This window comes from Balaenoptera ricei, chromosome 16 (assembly GCF_028023285.1).
Source record: "Balaenoptera ricei isolate mBalRic1 chromosome 16, mBalRic1.hap2, whole genome shotgun sequence".
Lineage (NCBI taxonomy): Eukaryota > Metazoa > Chordata > Mammalia > Artiodactyla > Balaenopteridae > Balaenoptera > Balaenoptera ricei.
In genome coordinates, this window is record NC_082654.1 from 107,392,547 (window position 1) to 107,419,676 (window position 27,130).

The 27,130-nt window shown below is 44.5% G+C and overlaps 2 protein-coding genes across 8 annotated transcripts in view; one reads left to right on the forward strand and one right to left on the reverse strand.

Annotated features, from left to right (window-relative positions):
• The window catches only part of TTC13 (tetratricopeptide repeat domain 13), a 69,123-nt gene extending 58,530 nt beyond the window's left edge, over window positions 1-10,593 (reverse strand). For 5 of the 7 annotated variants that reach the window (XM_059900700.1, XM_059900699.1, XM_059900698.1 and 2 more), the window contains exon 1: window positions 10,253-10,593. In XM_059900700.1, the coding sequence (XP_059756683.1) occupies window positions 10,253-10,520 (268 nt within the window). In that variant the 5' untranslated portion in view covers window positions 10,521-10,593. Of the gene's footprint in view, window positions 1-7,615; window positions 8,000-10,252 lie in introns of all 7 variants that reach the window. The other 2 variants (XM_059900702.1, XM_059900701.1) reach the window with 2 other exon arrangements.
• A 179-nt stretch (window positions 10,594-10,772) lies between these two features.
• Window positions 10,773-25,420, forward strand: ARV1 (ARV1 homolog, fatty acid homeostasis modulator). The gene is made up of 5 exons (XM_059899943.1): window positions 10,773-11,008; window positions 15,439-15,558; window positions 18,211-18,364; window positions 21,074-21,298; window positions 22,103-25,420. The coding sequence occupies exons 1-5, from the start codon at window positions 10,796-10,798 to the stop codon at window positions 22,243-22,245; spliced, it is 855 nt and encodes a 284-aa protein (XP_059755926.1). The 5' UTR covers window positions 10,773-10,795; the 3' UTR covers window positions 22,246-25,420.
• The last annotated feature ends 1,710 nt before the right edge of the window (window positions 25,421-27,130 follow it).

Here is a 27,130-nt window from a genome sequence, read left to right on the forward strand (position 1 = left end):
TTTCCCAAGTTTAGTATCCAGTTCATTTATTCCCTTTCTTCTTTAGTATTAAGATGCCATGGAAAGCTTCAGCAGGAAGAAAGATCAAAGACAGTGGGGAGAGAAGGACCGGAGACCGGAGCAGAGAGGCCAGGTGGAGGCCATGGCCAGTTACAAAACAGGAAAAGTCCCAACACAGGCAGAGGCCACTGGGGCAAAACACGGGGTCAGAGTCTAAAGAGATATGAAGGAAAAAGGACAGGCCTTTGAGAAAATTGGGCACAGGAAGAGGAAAGAGGCACTGTTTCCCGTGTGTGCAGCTAGAAAGGGGCAGTGCCCGTAACTGGAGTGGGGAGTCTAAGAGAAAGAGGGCTTTTAGAGGGAAGTAAAGCGCTAACTCCGGGTTTAAGCAATTGCTCGTGAGATGCTAAACCAGGAAGCTGTCTTGCATGTAGTTAGGAAATTCCAGAGAAAGAGCTACGGATATAAATTTGATAATCATTAACTGATGGTAGATGATTAAGCGGGAAATGCAGGTAGGATCTCTAAGAAAGCTTGGGAAGCTTAAGTTTAATGAGAAGAGCAGAGCTGACCCTGGTGGGAACAAGATATTTAAGAGGCAGAGGGAGAATCAACTTGATAATCTACCTTTTTCTAAAGGGCTACCTATTTCTTTGAACTGTTCTACATCTTTGTCCTAAAGCTATACAGAGAGTTATAAGGATTCCTAAAGGCAAATACAGTTGACCCTTGAACAACATGGGGGTTAGGGGTGCCAATCCCCCATGCGGTTGAAAACCTGCGTATAACTTGTAGTCAGCCCTCCGAATCCGCAGCTGCACAACTGAAGATTCACCAAACACAGACCATGTAGCACTGTAGTATCTCCTACTGAAAAACATCCATGTAAAAGTGAACCTGCACAGTTCAAACCCGTGCTGTTTAAGGGTCAGCTGTATTTGTTTCTTCTCATTTTTCTTGATTACCCTTGCTAGATGATTGTCTAAACTTTACTCGTTATTTTCAAACAACCAGCTCTTCTACTTAAAGCTCCTCTTTCCCTGACTTCAGAATTAATTAGTTCTGCAGCAAAGTAACAGAGGGGTTCGGAGCACAGGCTGTGGTGCCAGACTGACTCAGATTAGATGCCTAGCTGGCTGTTTGACTTTGGGCAAGTCCTTTAATTTCTCCTAGCCTCAGTTTCCTCATCTGTAAAACAGGAATAACTACCACCACATACCCTCTTAGGGCAACTGTGAGGAATAGACGTAATGCCCACAGTTCACAGAATGATTGTTAAATGTTAGTATATACATCTAGGCTAAAATTGCTGGGGTTTTCTTGTAAATTTCTTCTTCCTGCTTTCCTGAAGTTTATTTTGGCCTTCATAGTACTTTACGGCTTTCAAAATACTTTCACAGACATTATTTCTTCTGGTCCTCCATTCTCTGAGGCTGGTGGAACATACCTTGGGCTCACTGTACATGTGGGGAATGATGCTCAATGTTAATGGACACGTTTAAGGTCACACAAATGAAGAAACAATGAAGCGAAGATTCGCCACAGATGCGCTCTAGGACACCCCATCGATAGGGGCACACGGCACATTTGTCACCGCTCATTCTGCCGAAGCGGGGTCCTGGTAATAGTCTACTACAGCAATGCCATCCAACTTCTTTCTTCTCCCCCTCAACCTTACACACAGCTGACTTTAAGAAGAGCATCTCTGGTGGAGAGACAGAAGCTGACTGTAGGACATTGAGACAGTGTATATAAACATCTTCTCTGAGGAATTCTGCTGAAAAAGGGAACAGAGAGATGAGGTGGTGGCTGGAAGGACTCGGTGGTCCTGTCTTCGTTGCCTGTTTTTTCAAGATGGGCGCTGCACCAGGCAGAAGCCACGAGTCCTCCAAGGAGACAGGACCGCAGGCAAAGGCTATCAGTACAGTTGCGGGCGGGCTGACAGCTAGAATGGTGGGAAAGCGTGGAAGTTCTCAATCAAATAAGAGGAGAGCATGGCCTCCTGCTGAGGAGAGGAGAGGAGGTGTCACTGAAAGGAGCATGCGTCTGTCACACGTTCCTGTCCTGCAACGGAAAACTGACTGAAAGCTTGCGTTTCCCCGAAGGAAAATGTTTCATAAGGAATTCCACAGCCGCTTCTGTGCTCATCACTTGACCACCTGGCTCCAGGTATAACAGACGGTGGGCCAGGCTCACCTGAACACAAGGATGACTGGACTTTTCCCACGGAGGAGCCAGAACTTGGAAGTCAGGTGCCAGATATTTATCGACAATTCTGGTCCCAGGTGTAGGGTAAACCCGGGAAGAGCAGACCGCATTACCGTGGCTGGAGGAGCTCCCTGAAGGTCAAGCAGGTGCTACACGGCATCAACTTGTAGTGCCTTTGCTTTCTTTTTTTTTTTTTTTTGTCAATAACTGGACTTTAATGAGTAATTCTGGTAAAAGTGTTTTTGCACAGATATGCAGGTATAAAACACATATAAAAAATGAACAAAAAGATTCCTTCTCTCAAGTACATCTTAGAACAGCCATGACTAAGTTTAACGTGACATATATTTCAGAGCTTAAGACCCAAGAAACTTTGCTTTTATCAGTTTCTGCATTTGTAAGACAACCACTATTGAGGGTGAAGCTAGGTCCCCCTGAAACCGAGCTGCCCTGTCAAGTTTATGATTAACCTTTCTATCCAAAACTTTATTCTCTTTCTTATCCTGCTCCCTGCTCCCCTCAAGATTGAGGAGTATCAAAGAAAAGGTTGCGGGGGGGGGGGGGGGAGGGTTGACCCCTGCGGGGTCCTCCTGGGTACCAAAGCCCCTCCATGTCACCTGTTTTTTGTTTGTGGAAAAAGGCTTTAGTCTCCTGCGTTCCAAAGAGCAGACTCAAGCAGTTACCAATTAGGGAAGTGAGAGAATGCAGAAAGTAAGGAAAAGCAGTCAAGCAAGAAACGTTAATGGTAGCTTAAACAATAGTTCCGCGATAAAAGTCCTAGTTCCTCCTAAAGGACGATAAACATCTGATGCGTATCTTGGAGTTGTTCTGCAGAAACTAAGACCCCACCCAGGTGGAGGGCAGCGACTACCTGCTGATCACAAGCCTGTAGATCCCAGACTGGTTGGAACCAGAAGCTTGATGATTAAGATCCCCAAAACATTACCTTATTTCCTCACCACCAACCAATCAGAAGAAAGTCCACAGGCTACAACTCTCACCCCAAACGTTGCCTTTAAAACCCTTCCCTGAAAGCCATCGGGGAGTTTGGACTTTTTGAGAATCAGCTGCCAGCCCTCCTGGCTTGGTGCCCTGCAAACAATCGTTGAACTTTCCTTCACCACAGCCCGGTGTCAGCAGACTGGCTTTGCGGTGCTGTGGGCGTGCAGACTCAAGTTCGGCTCAGTAATAAGGAGATTGTAGATTACCTTGCTGGATGGTCCCAGGTGGTACTTTTCCTTTAGAATGTAATAACAGGAAAAGTAATAACAGGGAAAATTCTCCTCTGAAGAATTCATATGCTTCTTTTGTTCTAATAAAATACTATTCATCAGTACCTGAGATGTGTAAGTTATAAAACAACTTGAAAATAGAGGCTGCCACTGAGAATTAGATTATAAAGTCAACATATAACTAGTCCTCTAGAACAAGGATCTGCAAAAGCCATCTTAAAAGAGACAGAACGGCTTTCTAGCAAAACATGAATGTAATCTGACTGAAGCTGTATTAACTCACATAAAAGTAAAGTACTTGTAAAGAATGTATAAAACCAAAAGAAACGGAGTTGGTCAGCTGCACAGAATGGAAAAAGAAGCATGGAAGCAAGTTACGGGGCGCCGATCCAGGAACAGAAGAGGATGGCAGGTGCCGCCGCCAGCATACTGGGCAGCGGGCCTTACCCGCAAAGGCTGCTCACTTAGCCTGGGGCTATACACTGCGCGCTGAAAATGCATCGCAGGCTCAGGGTGGCACGCGCTCTGAAGCGCTGAAGCCTTTCGCATAAGCCCACACGCACTGACGTCATGAGCTCTACTGGGAAAGCTGAAGCAGATCTGGGCAGTGATGTGAAACCGTTAGAGACAAGGAAACACAGTGTCACTTAGAACACTCCAGACACAGGCAGGAAAAAGTCACAAGAGAAGTCCACTGGTCTTTCGTGCAGAAGCCGTGCCAGGCGGAGGACAGACCACCTGACACAGGACCCCCAGGTACCTGTGTGAAGAACGCCAGCGCCTGAGCAGAGTCTATGCACTGTGCCGGTTCCTGAGGCAGAAATGAAGCCACAGCAAATATTTCCCGATGAAACAAGGGTGACGTAGAATAAGACTTTATTAGCATGCTTAAAAACAGATAGCAGTTATTGATTTGGGTTTCTTTCCGGTTACACGCGTTACTCAGTTTGTGAAAATGTATGGAGCTTTACACTTGTGATGCACACATTTTTCTGCATATGTCATATTTCAATAAAGAGTAAAAATAAAAAAAGACAGCAGAAGGAAAATGTTGGAGAGCATTAACCCGAAGTGAAAAGTACTAAAATTCTGTTACTTGAATAAGTTTTGTACTTATTCTATCTGAAAGATAACAAGCCCAAACAAAAAGATAAGATGACCTCTTTAAAACACTACACTGTGAAAAGGGGATGCTTTGTAAGTTGGTCAGTCAGGCAAGTATCTATTGAGTGCAAAGAAGCCAAGCTGTCTCTACAGGCTGTAAAAGAGACTCCTTGAAAAGTTTTTATATAGAAAGTACTCTGCCACTTCCTGTAGTATGCTCCACGTAGGTAGGTTTAAAAACCCAGGCCACATATCTTTTGCCCTCATCCAGAGGGGAAAAGAATTAACCTCTGTCACCCAAAGCTGAACACATCTACCAGTGCACAGAAACTTGTAAAAGGTAAATGTAATTCTTAACGACAACATAATCTACAGGAAGAAGCTAACGAGTATGCAAATACCATGGGCTATCAGCTTCCTAGGGCTCTCACGACAAAGAGCCACCCCTAAATCAGATGACTTTCTGAAAAATGCTGTTCACCCTCCCAGTGATCAGTCATCTGGGCTGGTTGAGGTAACAATACAGGAATCTCTTCATCACTCTGTGCCTCAGTCTCTGTGCTCAAAATAAGCTAGCTCCTTTACACTGTCAAATTTACTGTGTATGCCTTGAAAAGATCAGAAGAGATCTGCCACAAAACTGTGTATGATAACTAACGCAGAAAATCAGGACCAAGGGGAAAAAGGATCAAGCAAATACACTAACAGTAAGGGTTACCACAGCTGCCGTAACTGAGCATAAAAAACTTGGCTCTTAACTTCCCCGCAGCCAGAGCAAAAGAGGAAACAGCTCTCATTATAGATGTTTCCCTCTATTGATTCCTTACCACCTCTAAGACACAGCAGTAATTTAAGGCTGTGAACAATAAGACCGATTTCATGTATTTAAATAACCAATTCCTCAGTTAAGAGAGAGACCATAAATACTGACAATCTCTTCAAGTCTGACTGACTTTGTCAAAAACACAGAGCTAGGTTCACAGCTACTTCCTTGTTTTTCTGACAGTTAAAGCTCCCAAATCGGACAGACACTTCTCCACAAAGAACAGTGGGAAAATGAAATAAACTCAAATCTGGGATTGTTAATTTCAACAAACTAAAGAAAAGTACTTCAGGTTGCAAATTAATCATTGAACTGGACTGAGGCATTAAGCATGGATAGTGCTAATGTCACCAGTTAGATGAAAATGACCACGAAGACATCAAGTACAAAACTACCTCACCTAGGAGCAGACAAAAAACTCTCAAGAAGGCAGTTAAAAAAAAAAAAAAGAAAAACACATAAATTCAGTTCTTATTAATACATTTTCAAATAAGGAAAACAAAAGTATTTTTGAAACAAGTACTAGAAATGCATATGTTTGAACTAAAATACAGGTGGACCATCTGTAAAGAACACATAAAGACATATTTAATACAGACGAATGCTGCATTGGAATAAGATGCAGCTTAGCTTTGGTAGTTAGAGCAGAGGAGAAATCCTGAATTCCTGAATCAGTGGACAAGTTACAACTTAACTAGACCTTACTTTACCAGATCTGTGACATCGGGGGGTCAAGTTAAGATATGGCTAAGCTCTCTCTCCAAGCCTCACTCCATCCGGGTCTCTGCTCGTGTCACCTTAGCAGAGGCCTTCCCAGGCCACCTCTCAAAGAAGCATCCCCACACCACTCTATTCCTAAAGGCGCTTATCACCAGACCTGTGGCACACTGCTCCTTCCCCCACCAGAACACAGGCTCCACTGAGGAACTCAGCCGACCATGCTGTAACCCCAGGGTCTACAACACTGAGTAGAATCTAGGAGGCACACAAACAGGTTTTCAGTTAAAGAACAGATCCAGAGACTTCCCTCGTGGTCCAGTAGTAAAGAATCCGCCTTGTAATGAAAGGGACGCGGGTGCGATCCCTGGTCAGGGAACTAAGATCCCACATGCTGCGGGGTAACTAAGCCCGTGTGCCACAACTACTGAGCCCGCGTGCCTCAACTAGAGAGCCTGCGTGTCGCAGACTACAGAGCCCACGCGCCCTGGAGCCTGCGTGCCACAACTAGAGAAGAGAAAACCCACACGCCGCCGCAACTAGAGAGAAGCCCACGCACCAGAATGAAGAGCCCACACACCGCAATGAAAGATCCCACATGCCTCGACAAAGATCCCACATGCTGCAACTAAGACCCGACACAGCCGAAGTAAATAAAATAAAAAAATAAATAATAAATAAATCTTAAAAGAAAAAAGAACAGATCCAGTCCCCTCTACGGTTCAAGTATTAAGTTCAATGAAGCATCCTTGCACATAATGTAAACATAAAATTCTAGGACAAGTTAGCTAAGACTATAACTTGCAACAAACAAAGCTTAAGGGCATAGGACTTTATCAATTATATTAGTAAGAAATTATACTAACACTTTGCAAATATTACTGACGGGAAGTTCACAAACGATCGGGAGGCCAGGTTCAAATCCTGGCTCGACTCTCTACTGTGTGACCATTCTTAACTTCTCTTTGCTTCAGTTTCCCCTTACATAAAATGGAGACAAAAACAGTACCTACTTCAGTGTCAAGTACTGTGTGAAATAAGGACGCAGTCTTGACAAGGATAAAACCGAGGGAAAGAATCAGGGCAAAACTTCTGTTCCTTATTGCTTCCCACAGTTCCAAACTACAAGCAGGGCAAAGATAACAAGGAAGGGAGGGAACATTTACTTTTATTTGAAAAATATGTACATTACAGTGTTCGTGTTTTTAAAAGAGCAAGGTAATTTTCACCACGGGAAAACAGAATATCACAAGTCTGTGGTTACACATGCTTTTCAAATAAAAAGCGAAATGTAAAAACGTGCTAGAGGAGAAAAAGCTGAAGGGGGGCTGGGGGACAGGAAAGCCGGGCTGAGGTCCGTGGCACTGAGATCACCCGTGCTTGTCGTCTGGGCAGCTGGGCCCCGAGGCTGCTCCCTGGGGCCCGGATTCCGGCCGCTGCCATTTTGCTGTCCCGACAGCTCCCACCAGCCGTTCTCTTCGGCCCTACAATCGCTGAAGGTTCTGCCTTAAGAGAATACATACCAGCTCACCTGAAGGTGTGCAGATGCAGACCCAGGCAGGCATCAGCTCAGTCATTTATACCCCAAAGCAGGGGGAAGGCTTCTGCAAAGTGGGCGTGCAGCCGCGGCTGCCCTCTGAACAGGGGCTGGCTTGATTCGGAGAGGCTTGCGCTGGATGAGCCAGCGGCGACAGTGACGTGATTAATAGCTGGTGAGGGCGGGGCTTGATTCTGCATAACTGATTGGTTCTGGATCCTGGCACTTGCTTAGACCCTAATGCTGATCATACGGGGGCTCCCGATGCAGAGCATGAGCCCCTCAGGCTACAATCTGGCTCGTTGTGAATCCTGAATTGCTGTTCTTCCTGGAACAGAGAGGGGCTGAGGCGGGTCTCACTTGCTTCTACCTGGCTGTCTAGGACAAGGAAGGAGAAATAAGAGACACGTGGGTGAGTTTCTACCACAGAAGAGACGGCTTTTGTCACACGATGCAGCCAGCAAAGCTAAGGGGAACACCTGGAGACCCAAGTAGCATAAGCAGTTGACCCTGGGAATCATTTCCTGAGGTGACAGCAGCCACTTCAGCACCTGTCGGCAGCTACTGGGACACTCATGTCAGCCCAGGGAAGGTTGCCTGGAAGACGTGTCACCGATTTTCAACAGCACGTTTTTAATTCTAAACTAAGAAAATAAGTACTACACGGAGGGTTACTGAAACATTTAAATAAATGATGCTTCAAGCTTCATAATACAGCGTTCATCCTCAAGCAGAGAACATTAGGTAATGGTCTCCATATGTGAGGGAACGGAAGCTGAACAGGATTCCTCCAAACGCCCTGGTTCTGAAAACCTACATTAATCATAATTTGGGTGAAAAGCATAATACAAGTCAGAGGCGGCTCAGACGAGGACTCTTAACCATTGGCGTAAGCCTGGTGCTACACAGTGAAATGAACCACCGATATCAATAATATCAATTGATTTCATAATCTGTCTCTTTCATCGCCTAGAATCTGGGTCTCCTTTACCCAGTGAGCAACACGTGAATATAGGAGGGAAAGGAAAGGAGGATTTACACGCTACCTACTATATGCTTGTAAATATTAGAGATGTTTTTTCCCTAACTATAATCACTGAGCGTTTCAGACAAATGTCGTCTGGAGTCTGACCACCTGGGCTCCTCCCCTTCCAGCTGTGGGCCCTCAGGAAAGTGATGATTTCACTGTGCCTCAGTTTTCTCCTCTGGGAAAAGGAGCTAGCATCCAACGATGTCGTTACCAGCGCTCTGACAGGCTAAGAGTATTGCCTAACCAACCTAAAGCTGTTACAACAGCACAGGGCACGCAGCAGGCACCTGCGTACGTGTACGATCGCGATTTCCCATTTCCCTCACAGCATCCTTGTGAAGAAAATAAAACCCTGGAGTCAGGGAACAGTGTCTTCAATTTACAGAGGAGGCAATTCTGCAAAGACAGGCAATTAACCTGCTCAGAGTCACAGAAAGTGACAGAGGTAAAAGCCATTCTCTCTCCACTGTGCAGTGCCGGCCGTGTCATTCATGCTGTTACCAGCCACGGCTTACTTCCAAATACAGAAGTCACATAGCCCTCGGCGAGCGAGACATCCTCAAGGAAGTCAGATTGTGCTGAAAGGAAATCAGACTGTGCTAATCTCGACATTTCATCTCAACCAAAAAACACTTATTGTCTCCCCAGGTACACAAATACTAGACTGCTGTCAGGCCATAAAAGCAAGCAGCAAGCTCCTAGTGAGTTAGGTAGACGCGGACGTTTCAAAAGCAAGCCTTAAGGGAACTCACGGGCAAGAGGAAAGGGAAAGGACAAGGGAGTGGATTAAAAAGACACACTACAGACCTTCAAAACGAAAAATGTACGTATCTACCTTGCCCCTGAGGAATCTGCTCAGGACCTTAAACTGAAGCCAATAGCGCCCAATCTTAATGAATGAACTGGCCCACTTCCAACACACACACAGCTCTGACATACACAGGCCCGCAGGGCCCTTTTGACTCTCTGGGAGACACCTGACAGATCACAGGTCAATCTTAAAACAACTGGGAGCAAGATGTCAATGAACAGATTAAACGGCGTTACTCTTTTGTTCCCTCCTTTCTTCCCAGGGATCAAATTTGTACAGGCTATGTTTAATACAATACGTCAATCGGGAGGTCAGGAAACCTGACTTCCAGGCCTAAGATGGGCCAGACACCCCGGCTCCGGGCGCGGGTCCGGTCCTCTTTGTCCGTCAGTCCCTCCCTCGCTCCCACAGCACCCGCGGGGGCCAGAGCAGGGACTGGGGCTGCCCCGGGCCACCTGCCATCTCCTCCTCCACCCTCTCAAAAGTTGCTAGGGCTGCAGAGAGGCCGCCCTGGCCTCGGGGGCATGCTGTCAGCTCTTTTCACTATTCACCGCCCTCCCCACGGCGGCCTCGGGAGGAGGGCGCGCAGCGGCGTGGGTGTGAGCGGCGGGAAGCGGCCCCGGCGTGACACTTCGCGGAGCCGGCTCCCCCAGGGGCACACGCCGCGGCCGGTGCCGGCGAGGCCCGGGCTGCCCACACATCGGCCCCGGGGCCCGCAGCCCCCGGACCCGCCGCGCCGGCGCTCCGCGGCAACCCGGACGCCCGCCCACCGCCGCCGCCGGCCACTCACCGCCGCACTCGGCAGAGTACTGGTCCCCCCAGTCCCCGGACTGCGGGCTGCAGCCGCCGCCCGCCGGGGCCTCCTGCTGCTGCCGGTGCTGCAGCTCCTGCTTGAGCAGGGACAGCGGCGAGTAGTGCTCGGTGGCTAGGGCGCCCGGTCGCGGCCCGTTGGATAGAACCCCCAGTAGCAGCAGCAGAACCAAGACTCGCCGGGCGGCACCCGCGGCGGCCACAGCGCCGCCCCAGCAGCCGCAGCACCAGCAGCCGGCAGGTGCCATCTTCCCTCAGGGCGCATGTGCGGCGGCCCTCGCCGCGCTCTGCGGCCTCCCAGCCTGAACCTGCGGCTGGCAGGTGGGCCGTGGCGAGGGGGCGGGAGAAGGAGAGTGGCAATGCCTCCTGGGAGTTGTAGTCCTAGTTCAGCCAGCCTGCGATCCCCTTTTCGGTGCTGGGACTGCGAGTCCCGGTAAGCACCGCGCGGCGCAAGGCTTCCGGTCTGGCGTCTGACGTCTTCCCCGCCACTGAATCGGAAGTTCTGGCCCGCAGTTGCGTGGAAATGGGCACTGATGGGCGGAGGAGTGGGTTTCGGCCCGGCAAGGGGAACACCGAAGGGGTGACAGCTGGAAAGGGGAAGACGGATGGGGTGGCAGTGACTCCTACTACTGCTGCTGCCTCGGCCTCCTGCCAGTACAGGTGCATCGAATGCAACCAAGAGGCCAAGGAGTTGTATCGAGACTACAGCCACGGTGTGCTGAAGATAACCATCTGTGTGAGTTGTCAGGTGTGGGATGTCCTTGGGGAAAAAATGGCGCAGCGAGGTTTGGGAACCGTGAGAGACCATGGTACCTTTACCAGATTTTTAGGGTGATAAAAATAAAAAACCAACGAGTTTCAGGGTCCTCTAATACAGACTTCAGTTCGATGCTTGACATTCCCGTTCCTGCTCAGTCGAACCTTTGCATGAATACCTATAGTGGTAGAGAAGTCATACCCTACAGCGCTTTTCTCATACCGGTCACGTTTGCTGACCCGGGCGAACGAATCCTCGGACGGAGATGGATGCAGGTGTTGTGCGTAGAAATTTAAAGATCGGATTAGGGTGACATTTGGGCTCACGCCAAAGCTATTTCATTCTTATTCTCCCTTTGATAGACAGATGTTACCATCTTTACACTTAATAACCTATAGTAAACTCTCCTAGAATACTTTTTCAAGCTTCATCCATTGTGGTTTTTGAATGTACAGTATTATGTACAAAGCACGATGCTAGACGTTGGTGATATAAAAACCAAAAATGAAGAAGTAAAAATTCTCTGCCTGGAACAGTCTTCTCTCAGGTATCTGTGTGGCTCATTCCCTCACCTCCTTCAAGGACTTTTCTCGAATATCTTATAGAGAGGCCTACTCTGACCACCCTATTAAAAATGATGATTTCCCCCCCCTTCAAGGCTGGTATACCTTATCACCCTTCCCTGCTTATCTTTCTCCATAGTACCTATCATCTTCTAATATTGTATATAATTGACTTTATTATTTATTGCCTGTCTCCTCCCACTGGAATGTAAGCGACACAAGGACAGAGATTGTGTACATTTTATTCATTAATGTAGTTGGACCACCCAGGACAGTGTCTGACACATAGTAGGTATTAAATAAATATTTGTTGAATGAATGAACCATTTCTAGGTTTTTTAGATGATCATATCCTTGGCCATCCCGGTATGAGAGAACAGTAAGTTATGTGTGGTCTAAACTTAGTGGCTTTGGACTAGTCCAATTAAATGGCCCATCTAAGAGACGACAGCCACATAACTGTGAATACAGTTTGTCCAAAGAAAAGCTAGTAAATGCCTATTCATTTTAGTTAGCAGTGATTTGTAATATAATCTGTATTTTAAAAAATTATTGGCATTAGGCTAACAACAACAAAATCCCTGTTCAAATCATCAGACGCTGGCTTCTCTATACCTTTACTTATGTAAAGAGAAAATAATTATTGGATAGCTATTTAGGTCAACAGCTATACTCTCCCCCACTTTTTTCCCCCCGACATCACACTTTCTCACCCAGGAGACAGATTTTAGAGTAATATTTGGAATATTGAATGGTGGTACTGTACATTATGGATTATTGTACACAGTCATTCCCTAATGAAACAGAGTAGGTAGTATCCTTGTTTATATCATGCTAATGCTTAATGATATGCATGATTGCATTACTCAGAAAAATCATTCATGTGATGCCAGACTCTGAAAATTAAACCATAAAATAATTAGCTTTGTAAAGACTGTCCAAGTCCTGGGATGAAAAGTAAAAAGTTTTTAGACATCAGGCTATTTGCTGTGAAAAAATATACAAAGTTTCTAAGTGGTTACAGCTGGTAACTTATAGGTACTTTGATCTCTGCTGTATTTGGAGTCAGCAGTGTACTCAGCCTGATCTCCTACCAGTATTTTTCATTCTAATCTCCCTTCCCTTTGCTCTTCTTGCTTTTTCCTGCCATTCCTCCCAGCTTGCCTATCTGTGTTTCTCTAATTTTCTTCTGATGGAAGCATGTCCCTTGCTTTTAGTCACTCTCTCTGCTTCAGCGCTTCACAATTTATTATAGTTATGTTAAAGATATTGTACTTTTAATATCCTGAGGGGCCTGGCCTATTTTAAGTGCTCAGATATTTGCTAAATCCATTATGGTAACCAAACAAAATGAAACTCCTTTGAGATTGTCTCAAGTTTTAGTTCTGTTTCGGACAACAAGATGCAGCTTTCACCCCTGGGTGCTGGGTGCAAAGATGAATAAGACAGCACTGCCCTCACAGGTTCCACTTCTCAGATATGTGTTTGCTTATTGTGGAGCTAAAATCTGAGAATGAGTGGGGAAGGGGATAGTCCTGGAGATGATGGGAAGGAAGAAGCAGCAAGAATATTCATGAAAAAAAAATGGCCAATTTATATTTTGAAAGAGATGTGATTCATTATAGAATTAGAGAACATAGCAGCAGAAACTAAGCCATATCCATGTTAAAATGGAACTAAGCCATATGCATGTTAAAATGTTAAATGGAAGCAGTATTTGAGTTCCCAGGGTGTGCATGGTCCCTATGCTGTAGGGATTTCTTAGAGGACAACTTTCTCTTTCAGGAGACTTGTCTATTAAGTAATAAATGATGTGGAATAGAACAATTTTGCCAGAATAAGAAAACATTTCTACTACATTTAGCTATCTCCCAATCGGATGTTTTACCACATTTGTTTGTTTTGTGTGTGTGTGTGGTTTGACTCATTACATTCAAGGTGAAGGAAGCACTCGAGGAAAAAGCAAATAACAGAAGCAGAACAAGGAAAAAATTTGGCCTAAACTGATAGGGAGGGAACCAGCAGACTTTAATGAATTCTCAGTGTTTCTAAAATACTCAGCATGTTGGGAAGGGAAGATGGGCTTAGCACATAACATGTCCCATGATACCAGCAGCTGCCTCTTCTGTTTGGGTTCATGTCACCCTGTGGTCATTCCATTGTAGCACTAACAGTAGCATGTTTATTTGACTTCCCCTTCTAAACTGTAAGGTCCTTGAGGGTAGAGCTTATGGCTCAAGGAAAATATCTAGCACTGTGGAAGTGCCTGGTCCATAGACATGGCTAAGGAAAGAGAGCTGTTACGAGTGTAATAGGCACTCCAAACACATATGTCAGACAAATGATTGCAAAAGGAGTAACTACGCTGCTGTGTCTCCTGCTGCTGGTTTCTGCCGACCTCCTTCTAAAAAAATGTCCAAATCCCGTCTTAGACTTGTGATGCTGTCAGAAGATGGGTTTTAGGGAACTTTTAAAGGACAGAGAGAGGATCCCTGACCAGTCTGCAGTTTCATTTTAAAGTGAAGTAGCATCTCTGGTCTTCCATTCTCATTTGTATGAAGAGAGGAAATGTTCTCCACATGAGTAGCACAGGGAGAGGTTCTAGAAAACAGCTCTGTCATGTATATAGAATTTCTGATTCTGTGGCTTCTGTTTAGATACTGGCTTACTCTTTGCTCAGCTAAAAAGCCTAACCTCTTAAGCCTCAGATCTATTCGGTGGATTTAAATTTGGAGTAATAGCACATCTCCCTTCATTGGTTCACCTGATGACTAGACAAACATGCACACTTCTTGTAATGACATGAGTGAAGTGGAGAAACTTTAAATTGGAAATGAATCTAACTCTTCATGACATTGGGAGTGCAGGGTTCATATTCTTCAATGCACTCCATTTTTCTTCTAGCACTTTGATATAATTAAAAGGCCATCCTAGTATGTTTGCATATCCATCACTTCTTCTATTTCTATTTTATCCCCTCAAAGTTTCAAAATGTTTTGTGTTTGAATTGTAGCCATTAGTTTATGCAGTGAATAGGAGCCTTGATGCAACTTTGTAGCTAATACTCTTTCAAGTGTCATTTCTAATGAGCTTGTTCTCCTATACCTGCGTTTTATATGTTCTGATGGTATTGGGATTTCATAACATTGTAATCACGTGTGTCCAAAAAAAAAAAAAAAAAAAAAAAGCCCTTTAATAGGAATGGCTGAGAGGCCAGGGAGCCTTGATTTGGGCAACTCAGAGCCAGGCAGCACAACCCCGTTCCTTACATACAGCCAGCGTTCTCCAGTGTCTACTATGGCAGAGAAGGACCATTTTCTTGCCATGTTCTCCATGGAGAGAAAGACAGGCTTCTCTTGGTATGTGCCACCCGAGGATTCCTACCTGCCTGGAGCTCTCAGAAGCTCTGGGTGCAGGGTTACTTTTCTGAACCCTTTTCTCCAAATCATGTTTCAAGAACCACAAAGTTGTGGGCCACCTAGCCAACAGGCAATGAAAGTACATTATAAACTTACTTATTTTATAATAATTCCTACAAATTGAAAGTTGCGTGTTCTGAGATACTTTCCTGCCTAAAATCAGTCTTTAAATCAAATATCTTTTGGGTCTTCTTCAATATGAGATCAAAAGATTAATATTTTTAGCCTAGAAGATTATATTTAGTCATTTCTGAAACCAGGTCTTATGCAGATGAACATTTTGTATCTGAATGGAAGTTTATTTAAATAAATGCCGATACAGCCTTATTGCCATACAAATCCAAAATAGACTCTGCTGTTTTGAAATCCTGTAAGATTTCAGAATGTATGAATATGTTTATTCTAATATTATCTTGCATTATTTCAGAAATCCTGCCAGAAACCTGTAGACAAATATATCGAGTACGATCCTGTTATCATCTTGATTAATGCTATTTTATGCAGAGCCCAGGCCTACAGGCATATTCTTTTCAATACCAAAATAAATGTAAGTTGTTATAATTTTTTTCTTTTCTAATTTTACTCGATGATTTTGCATTTTTAAATAATAATCTCAACAATTTTGAACAGAATTAAAGAATATTATTTAAACAAAGAAATTCTAACAAGAGTGGGTCTTTTATCTCAACAATGTCTGGAAATTTCTAGAAACAGCAGGCACTGCTTTTTAAAAAAGTGTACAATGTTTAGTGTATATTTAAGAATATGGTCACTAGCAGGAAGTTGACAAACCATAATCTGGATTGCCTTTTAGTAGGTTACCTTTTGAAACAGACATCAATAATTTTGAACAGAATAAAATGAAATATAACCTGGTAGGGAGAGAATTATACCTAAAAGAAGTAAGCAAACATTGAAAGAAAAAGATTTAAAAACATCACTTATTACATGTTATACTCTGCTGTTCAGGGAACACATGAGGTGAAAAATCAGAAAAGTCCTAATATATGAAGTTGGATTTTTTTTTTTTTTTTTGAAATATACATTTAATGTACTGACTTGTGAACTCTTTTAATAGTTTGGCTAGGGTTGACAAATAAAATACAGGACACCCAATTAAACTTGGAAGTCAGATAAACAATAAATAATTTGTTAGCATATGTCCTAAGTATTGCATGGAACATACATACACAAACAAAGTATTTGTCGTTTATCTAAAATGCGTATTTAACTGGGTGTCCTGTATTTTTCTTTGCCAGATCTGGCACCCCTAATTTTGGGCTGACGGGGACAGTAACAGTGCAATTTATTTTCCCTGTGCCTCCTCCCCCAAGTTAAACAACCCAGGCAGTGTTTATATTAGTAATATAACTGAGTCTCAAACCTTGCTACACATGAGAATCACCTGGGGGGAGACGGAGGGGACGGCAGTTCATTCTTCCAAGCCGAGGCCTCACCCAGAACCAGTTATATCCGAATCTTTGGGGATGGCATCCAGGAAAGAGTATTTCTAAAACTCCCTGGGCAGTTCCAGAGTGCAGCCAGGAGCACCAGTGCGCCAGCTGGAGGAGCCTCAGGACCTCCCACCCGCGCTTGTCCCTGGACCACATGGAGTTTGCACACACACTTTCTCTTCCCCACTTTATATCGATAAATGTCAACCCATGGGAGATAAATAAATGATAAATGTCAACCCATGGGAGATAAATAAATGATAAATGAATGATAAACGTCAACCCATGGGAGAAATATATAGAACAAAGCCACTTCTTGTTGCCTAGTATTTTCTGTTTTTGCCAAAATTTCAGCCTCTTGAAAACTTCCAGCTTTTAATTGCTTTCACCATTTTCATTTATACTCATCCAACCTAGGGGCACTTTTTAAGAAATTCATGTTCAGACTAATCGTTTCTTCGGAGGAATCATGAAATCTTCAGGTTAAATCTATCCTCTTATTGCTGCTTCCATCTCTCCCGAGTCCCATAAATTCTTGCTGGATTCCATGTATCAGACGAATGTTGAAAATATAATGAAGGGTGAACTACTATTTAAAGCAGTGATTCTTAACCAGGGGTGCACATTAGAATTCACCCTCTGGGTGTGGAGAAAAGAGAACCCTCTTGCACTGTTGGTGGGAATGTAAATTGATACAGCCACTATGGAGAACAGTATGGAGGTTCCTCAATAAACTAAAAATAGAACTACCATACAACCCAGCAATCCCACTACTGGGCATATACCCTGAGAAAACCATAATTCAAAAAGACACATGCACCCCAATGTTCATTGCAGCACTATTTACAATAGCCAGGTCATGGAAGCAACCTAAATGCCCATCGACAGATGAATGGATAAAGAAGATGTGGCACATATATACAATGGAATATTACTCAGCCGTAAAAAGAAACAAAATTGAGTTATTTGTAGTGAGGTGGATGGACCTAGAGTCTGTCATACAGAGTGAAGTAAGTCAGAAAGAGATAAATACCGTATGCTAACACATATATGGAATCTAAAAAAAAAAAAGGTTCTGAAGAACCTAGGGGCAGGACAGGAATAAAGACGCAGACATAGAGAATGGACTTGAGGACACGGGGAGGGGGAAGGGTAAGCTGGGACGAACTGAGAGAGTGGCATGGACATATATGCACTACCAAATGTAAAATAGCTAGCTAGGGGGAAGCAGCCGCATAGCACAGGGAGATCAGCTCTGTGCTTTGTGACCACCTAGAGGGGTGGGATAGGGAGGGTGGGAGGGAGACGCAAGAGGGAGGAGATATGGGGATATATGTATATGTATAGCTGATTCACTTTGTTATAAAGCAGAAACTAACACACCATTGTAAAGCAATTATACTCCAATAAAGATGTTAAAAAAAAAAATTCACCCTCTGCCTGGAACTGTTTCAAAATATGCATGCCTAGGATTTACTTCCACAGATTCTGAATGAGGACTGGGGCGTAGACATTTGTGTTTCGAAAACTCTCCCCATGTGATGCTTCTGCTGAACATTGCTGATTAAGAACTACTGGTTACAGACTGAATACAATTGGCATTTAATTGGGCAGTTCAGAGTTTGACAAGCTACTAGGTGGGACATTCTTCAAAAACCATAGAAGTTAGCTCTGTCTGTGCCTATTGGTGTTAAGTACAGTTGTTTCTTTACCTGATTGAATGGCAATGTCTTTTTGACTACCAGATGCACGGAAAACTCTGCGTGTTTTGTTTGCTTTGTGAAGCGTACCTGAGATGGTGGCAGCTTCAAGATTCGAGCCGGAGCGTTGATCCTGACGACTTTATCAGATATGCTAAAGAGTGGGATTTCTATAGAATGTTTGCAGTTGCTTCTCTAGGTAGGAAGAAGCCATGCTTTCTATTCTTAGTTGACCTAACATTTTGATTTTAAAATTAAGGTATGTGGTCTTAATCATTGGTAAAGAGGAGCTAGTCAGAAGACTTGAGACTAAATTTTCAGCTGTACCACTAATCTGCTAGGTGAGTTTGTATAAATCACCTGCTTTCTTACTTTTTGTTACCACACATATGGCATGGAAATAATTATGCTTATCAGATCAGAGTGTTTCATAAAGTATTTTGAGACACAGTATTTTTAGTAAAATTCTTCAATATAAGTTCTGATTATCCAATCTGAAGATTGCCTGAATCTCATCTTTATTAAAACAGATTGATAATTGCCAGGCATTATTCAATGTATTATACTAACTGCATTGTACTAATGCAATGTATTTAATGGGGGAAACTTGTTATTTACCTGACTGCATGCAGGGAAAGGGCTACTCCCCCAAATTCTTTAAGTTCTGAAATGGCTTTGCTTCAGAATTTGCATTTGTGACTTAGGTCAGAATTCAGTTGAATTAATTTCTGTGACTATTTTATTACTTACTGGTTTACATGCTTTTCTGTTTCTAAAATCTTCTATTATACTGAAATATTATTTTAGTAATATTGTCTCCAGCCCACTCCAATGTCATATTTCTGGGCTGTGTGTCCTCTTTTGTCCCTTTTTCTTCTCAATCTGCCCTTACTCCCTCGGCCCAGTGGTTTTAAAATTCATCCAGTCCCAGGGGTTTTAAAATTCATCTATATGCTGAGAATTCCCAAATGTACGTAATAATATTAAAAACATCCTTGAACACATCACCTAAACCAAGAACCAGAACCTAATATAATTTTAAGCTTTAAAGCAAAGCCTCTTAGAATTGCTATAGATAAACTGCTTTATGTCCATAATTTCTAAAAAACAAACCAGGCTTGTTTTCAAATAGTTTGGAATTTCTGTAGCACCGACTCTATAGTGGCTATTTTGACACTTGATCAGAAATTTTTTTCTACTGTTACGAAACTTTTTTATGTGTCTTAATCTAACCCCTAGTTAGGTTTCAAATCCCTAAAACAACTTATAAAGAATATTTTACACAAATACAGTATTTTACAACTTAAACACTGTTTTTACGGTATTATCAACTCAGTTTTCACAACCATCCTCTTCGGTGGGTCGATTGGGGCTCCTTCCCTATCTGCAGTTGTGGAAGCACAGGAACAGGAAGGGCAGATGGTTTACCCTAAGTCCCCCCGCAGGTTACTGTCAGCGCAGAGCCAGGGGAAGGTCTCCTGGTGCCCTGTCTCCCGTTTTCTCCACTGCCGCTCCTACTGAACCCGCCTGATCACGAACGCCTTAAGTACTAGGGGCTCTCCAACACCTGCCTTGTGAAAGACTGTGCAGAGCCCAAGGGCAGGTGCAGTTCCCTAAGTCTCCCAAGTTCTAAGCTAGCAAGCTATGGAGGGTGACCTAGTCAGCCCTTCGGTCCAGTGCAAGAAACGCTTCTCTCTAGATTCCTGCAAGAGGGTTTGAGTATCCCCAGTGACAGGAGACAACCTACCATCGTTAGATGGTTCTTGTTGTTAGGGAGTTCTTTATTATTATTATTATTATTATTATTATTATTATTATTATTATTATTATTGGTCCAAAACCCAGGCTATATGATCTGCCTGTTTGAACAGATCCTTGCAGTTGACAAGCCCTTCAGTCATTTTGAGATAGTGTGTCTCCTGAAGAATATATCAAATTTCATGTGGGCTAACCATCCTAAATTATGTTTATCGATCCTAATCACCTATATTTGGAACCTCTTTATTTTGGCTAGATTCAGTTATAAAACATTTTAGAAAGAATACAGTTGTTTCTCCTGTAATGTGATACATGTGTTCCAGAAAAACCTGATCCTGCAGAAACCTAAATAACAGCTTATAAGAGAGGATAGAATTAGGGACAGACCATTCAAAATGTATGCAGCTGGGTAATCAGAGCACTAACAATCTTAATGAAAAGAATAATGCAGTTAAAAGAAATGTTAAATTCCTAGTTGATGGGAACAGAACAGATTGTGCTGTATTCTGACTGTGGGACACCAGGGGAACTATTTTGCTTCTTCTAGTCTGGACTCTGTCTCTGAATGCTTTCTGGAAGGATATGGAATTACACTCAAAACGTTTGTTAAAATGAGTAAGGGAAGTTTTAAATTTAGGTAACAGAGTATTCAAAATCTTATGGCTAATAGGCACTCAATAAAATAGTAGAAGAATGAACAATGAAAAACATCTTCCTATGTCCTTCCTAGGATGGGTCCCATCTTTCAGATTTAAAAGCGTCCATTCTGCTGTCCTTTCTGTGAAGATCTCTAGGACTAAAGCTGTTTCAACAGAACCTTACTTCCTAAAAGGAACTTCAGAATGTTGACGATTACACTTCTCATGGAGTTACTTTTTCTTCAGAGGATGATGAAGTATTTCATGAAAGAATTATTGAAATATGTTTCTGAAATCATACTAGCAGGATTTCACACAAGAGACACGGGTTTATTTAAAAAAAAAAAAAGAAGAAGAAGAAAAGGGGACAAAAAAGAAAATATGATCTTGATAAAGCATTTCTTTTGTGGTCAGCTGATAGGCTGTATTTTGGAAATTGTGGTTTATTTGTTTTTAGGGGGCTCTGGGTTGGATTGGGACATTCATATCTTTATCCTTCATTCCCTCCTTAGAACAAACTGCCTATTTTACTGGCATTTTTACTTTCCTGTGGGTAGAACGACCCATAACAGCGAAAAAAGCCCTCAACTTCGCTTTGCTGCTGAAAGCGTTGTTATTATCTAGCTACGGAAAACTCTTGCTGATCCCAGCTGTCATTTGGGAACATGACTACACACCCCTGTGCCTCAGACTCATTAAAGTATTTGTCCTTACGTCAAATTTTCAGGCAATTAGAGGTATGTTTATGGCTTATTGTTTCCTCAGCTTTCAACCCATCTGAAGGCTTTAAGTCTTGTTTCTATAGAGTAGTTTTTATATAACCTGTTAAACGCTGGAATTTTTCGTAGAATAATCACAATGCCTAACATTTCTATAGTGCCTTACATATAGCACGTGTTCGGTGTTTGTTCAGTTCAACCACATGGTACTCTTTAGTTTTCAAGATGCCTTCTTTATGCATTATATCTATCCCATGGGGTCTGTAGGGCAGCCATTGTTATCTCCACTTTATGACTCGTGGTGACTTGTCCAAGGTTACATGGCCGGCAGTTGTCAAGCCGGGGTAGGGTGCCAGCCTGCCTCCCAGCTCAGGACAGTTGTTAGTATATCAAGGAAAGGGTAAGCAGCCCCGTGTGTCTTCCTTTTTCCCACACATTGTGAGAAGTGCTATTTTAAATGAACCTATTATCTGATACTTCTTATAACATTTATCATCTTGTAAACTATAAAACCAAGAGTATCAATTTTTTTCTGTTACTCTCTTTATAACCTTAGAATCTTTCATTTTCCTGTTTAATATTCACGGGAATCCGTGTCTTGATGTGAGCAGGAGAAGCTCAGTGTTTTTGTTATAAGCAGATGCTTTGGTTCTCTCAGAAGGTTTGCAGATGGAAAAGTAACAGCCTAGATTAATAAGAACAAATAGAGATTTTCTAAAAACAGCTTTACAAAACAACTCCATTCACACTACCACATAATTTACATGCTGGTATCATTTAATTAAACTCTTAAGAACTTATCAATTGCTTTCTCTTTTTCAGTGACCCTAAACGTCAACCGCAAGCTCTCCTTTTTGGCCATCTTGAGTGGCTTACTGGTGGAGAGCGCCATGGTCTACTTCTTCCAGAGGATGGCACGGGCTCTTGGAAGTGACTGTGCCATCTATAAATCTCAAGACTTTTGAAGAGGTACAGAGCATCTCTCAGTGTTCATGCACGCAGACAGGTGTCTTCCTCAAATTAGACAGATGTCGTCGCAGAATACATCACCCGCCCCCCGGCACCCGGGTGCCTCGAGGTCACCTCCATCTCCCTCGGGGTCTTCAGGGTCCTGCACTCTAGTTCTTTTGTCATCCACAGTGACATCAATAGCTATGTTTTTGTTGCTTCTGGGGCCCTGCTCTCACAGTTCTGTAACACCTTCCCTCCAATGCAGTCCTACTAAGACCTCGGACTCTGAAATCTGTCCCGCCAACAGCCGTCTCCTGCCCTTTCCAACCGTTCCACTCCCTCCCTCCCATCACCCCTGCCTTTGCTGCCTTTTGTACCTCTCTTCCCTAAACCTCTCACTTTCCTCTACTTCTCACCTCCCTTGCCTCTCTTTTAACTGTGCCTGGAACCTAGAGGCAGCTGTTGCCTTATCCTCTGTTAGTCCCTGGAAACGAGCCAGCTTCCTGCCCTTCTGTCAGCGCCCCCGTTAGAGCTCTTGGGGTGAGTTCACCACCCGTTTCCTCTGTGAAGCCTGGCAGGCGGTCCCTGTGTCTGCACAGAGCACGGCTGGGTGGCTGCTCCTGTCTCGAGGGCACCTCTAGGGACCCAAACACACACACACACGCCACACACACACACACACCACACACACACACCACACACACACACACAACCACACACACACCACACAACACACCCCCACACACACACCACACACACACACACCCCCACACACACACCACACACACACACCACACACACACACACCACACGCACACCACACACACCACACACACACACACACACACCGGCCTTAGAGCAGTTGTTCTGAAGTCTTCCCGCGCTCCTCACTTCCGTGTCTGCTGTCACTTTGCTGAGAATTGAGACTTACCAACTCCTTGAGTGTCCGTCTCTGTTCCAGAACTTGTTTGGGCGTCTGCCTTCTTTCCTCCTTCCCTCCATCCCACCTCGGAGTTAAGCTCAGCTTTCCACCCCCCGCCCGCCCCCCGCCGGGCGTTTTCCACCCTGCAGGTGTCCTCCTGCCTCTGGTCACCCTCAGGGGTCGGGACCACAGCTGCAGTCTGCCTTGAGGCAGGACGGGGCGACTTGAAGGCAGGGCAGCTGGCGAGGGAAGCACAGGGCAGGAGGGGGCAGGCGGCTTAAGCCGAGGCAGCTGTCGGCGCGCGCGTCCTCTTCCCGCAGACCTTCTCCGCCTCTCCTGGTACCTCGGCCTCCCTCCCTGCCCGCTCAGCTCACCCTCTTCCTCTCCACACCCTCACACACTGCTGCCTCATCATCCTCTCTCGTCTATGCTGGCTCTTTCCCCTCTGCCAACAGACGCGTGCAGCTCTTCACTTGCGAGCAGCTGCCCTGAGCCCCTCTCTCCACTGCCTTTCCTCTTTGCAAAACATACTTCCTCCCTAGTCTCCTGAGATCAGAAGGCAGCCAGCCGCCAGCTCTGTCAGGCTCCTTCCCGCCCCGGCTCTGCTCTGGAAGCGGCTGGCTTCTGACACAGGCCGCCCGGGCCCTTTCTGTCACCGACTTCCCTGTCTGTGCCCGGCTTCCGTCCTCAGCCCCCCGCTTCTCTCTCCTGCCGTGCAGACGCTCAGCTTCCACACGCCTTGACCCATCTCTTAGTGCAGCTTGCTTCCAGATCTTTCCAGATCTGATACCTCTAGCCCTCCGCCTCTGCCAGGTCACTCATGCCCTTCCACTGCCTCCGAGATACTGCCAGGACGGTGTGGCCATTACCTCTGAAATCGAACTCAGTACCCCGCCCGCCCGTCCCCATGGAATCAGAACCTTCCTGATGGCTTCTCATCTTGTCACTCAGACCTCAGCCCAAGCCTCCTGGTCTCCTGCTTCAAAGTTTATAACAGCCTCGCCCACCTTCAACCCATCTTCACAGAGCACGACTCCTGGTGTGTCTCTGAATTTTTCATCCTTTCCTGTTGTGGACAGGAGCTTCTGGTCTCCTCCTGAGAAACACCTTTTAGTGTTCTCTGCGCTCTAGTGCTAACTTCTCCTCTGCGGGCGTGCTCCTGCCCACGTTCTCTACTACACCCTCCTCATCCCCAAAGATGTCACGCCCTCCCCAGGACCCGGAGGGGCCTCTCCTCCGCCTAACCAGGTCAGTCACCTTTGCTTCTCCGTGGAACGAAGACCTTCCCCCCATTCCAGTCTGTTGTGCTCACTCCCTCCGTAGACCTCCCGGTGCCCAGCTCGGCACAGTCATGCTGCCGGAGCTCCTGAGACCCTCCCAGTGCTGAACACCTGTCCCCTCCTTCTGCTAGCGCTTCACCTGTCAGGCTACCCATGACAGCTTCTGGTTAGGAGCAGGTCACCTGTCTTTAACGTCCTTTAAGTTGTCTCATGTTTTATGCTTGTCTCCCCCAGTCTGCTTGGGTGCCGGGAGAGGCCATGTCTGTGGTAACTGTGTCCCCCATAGTACAGGGCCTGCCCTAGTAAGTATCTGTTGATTTGATTTTCAGCAGAATGTGCCACTCTGAATACTTCCTTTATCATCCATAGTTTCCTTCTTTTTACTCTCTGGGGCATGACCAGCTGCGTCTGTAAAATAGAAGGCGTAAAATACAAACCAAGCTTCTCGTTACTGTTGTGTAAAATGAAGCAAAGATTTGGATACACTTCCTGAAAAAGAAAGCAAGGGTTATGGCGTTGGGGACTCCTAACCCTACCACCCCACCCCTACATGTAGGAAACAACTAAACCACGTACGGACACACACACAGACACTCACACAAACACAAAGAACTAATGCAGGCAACAAGTGAAGATGTGTCCATTATAGATGGTTCAGGTACGCATCTGAATTGAAGGAAGATGAATTCATGAGTCACACGTAAGAAAAGATCTTTGTTCATTCCTTTGACATATTTATATCTTTTTAATTTAAATGTTGTTAAAATAATATTTTGTGTTCTTACAAGAGAAACGCTTTTCTCTCAAGGCAGTCACAATAAACTGAGCTTTTGTGAATATTTAACTCAGTATCTTCCCCTGTAACTAAGTTCCTCTTTAAAATCAGCTGATCCAAAAATAAATAACTAAAAACAACTGAAGTGTCCACTTAACAGAAGTGAATTATATCTCAATAGAGCTGTTATTAAATAAATAAATATCACCTCTCTTCTCTCTCCCTGCTTCATTCGTTTGTTCTTTCATTCATTATTTACTTATTCATTCAACAGGTATTTACTGAGCACCTACTCTATTTGGGTCAGACACTATGGATACAGTGGTAAAAAAGACACGGCCCTCTTGACATTTACTGAGTAGTGATGGATTAGAAACAGGAGTAGGTGATTGCAGTACAGTGTCATAAGTGTTATAAAGGGGTGAGTATAGGGTACTCGGGAAAGGCAGGGTGGGAACACCTGTTCCAGTCTCAGAAGTCGAGAAGGTCTTCCTAGGGGAGGGGGAAAGGACACGCACTTTCCAATACCCCTGGTAGAGAGGATACCGGTGCACGTACATTCCTAGACAGCAGAGTGCTAACGTGCACAGGCAGGGGCCGAAAGCGAACAGTCCAACTGGGTGGGATGTGGGCAGTGGGCGTTTTACAAAGGACACTAGGAAGACACGTAAAGGTCGGATTATGAAGGGCCTCGTGAGCTGTAATTTATCCCGAGGATGATGAAACCAACACAGATAGTTAAAAAGAAGACTCCAAAGTAAAAAAAAACAGGACAAAACCCACTGGGATAACATCACAGAATAGCCGTAGGCTGGAGAGGACCGTTGACCACCAGATGGAGCCTGTAAATGTTAAGGAGGGGGGGAGAAAACATGGTTCAAAGGCATACAACCAAAGGAAAAAAATCAATTCGAAAACAAATATTAGGAAAACAAAATGCCAAAAAAAAAAAAAAATACACTGGTCATATCTTTTCAAATCTTTGACTCCGATAAATAAAGAGACACACATCACCCATTTATAAATTCGTACTCAATACAGTCCCAGGCTGTCTTGATCACCATAAAGGTATTCGTTAATCTTTCAAAACGAAGCAAGTGTTAGAAATCCCTTGCCGGGGTGTCGGCGAGGTGTCCGTGAGCGGTAGGTAGCTACGCGCTGCAGGATGTGTGGTAAGGGCTGCGGGGGAAACCCATCAGATCAGCCCTGACCTTGACTCCACTCAGCCTATCCATCACATCACTCGCTGGGGTGAGAAAAGGAAGGGCAAGACTCCAGGAACGAGGGAGAGAGGCTGCCTTCCAAGTCACTGTGAGGTGGCCAGTTCTCCCGCCGCCCAGGCCGCGCCCCACTGCCCAGCACAGGAGTTCATCTTATCTCTGTGCTATCAGTGGCCCTACTTTTTCAACATGTTTTACGAAACATTTCAAAGATACAAAAACGTTGAAAGAACTGTACAGTGAAAACACACCTATCCGCCACCTAGGTTTTACAGTTGTTAAAATTTTGCCCCGTGATTCCTGAGATGGCAGAATTTTCAATTATGCTGGGAAGATGAGGTAGTGGTGATGCTTGGTGCCTTAGAATGACGTCTATGTCTTCCAAGCCGTCCCTCTCCCCCAGTCACTGAAACGTGGTCTGACGACAACAAAGAAGGCATTTATATGAAAATTCTCTTGAAGAAAAATTACTTTTAGATATCCACACTTTTATTGAAAAAGCATATGCACCCAAGCCAACCTTGAAAAGCTACCTTAAAATCACGGATCAGTTACCGTCACAGTGGCTACACAGCCCACTGCTGACTCTTGAGTTTTCAACACAGCCAAGAACCAGGAGAAAAAATACTCAGTTTATGAGAGCACAGTATAGATGAATAAGGCACAAAGAAAACGGACAAGTGGTCTTCTGTTGGAAGATTT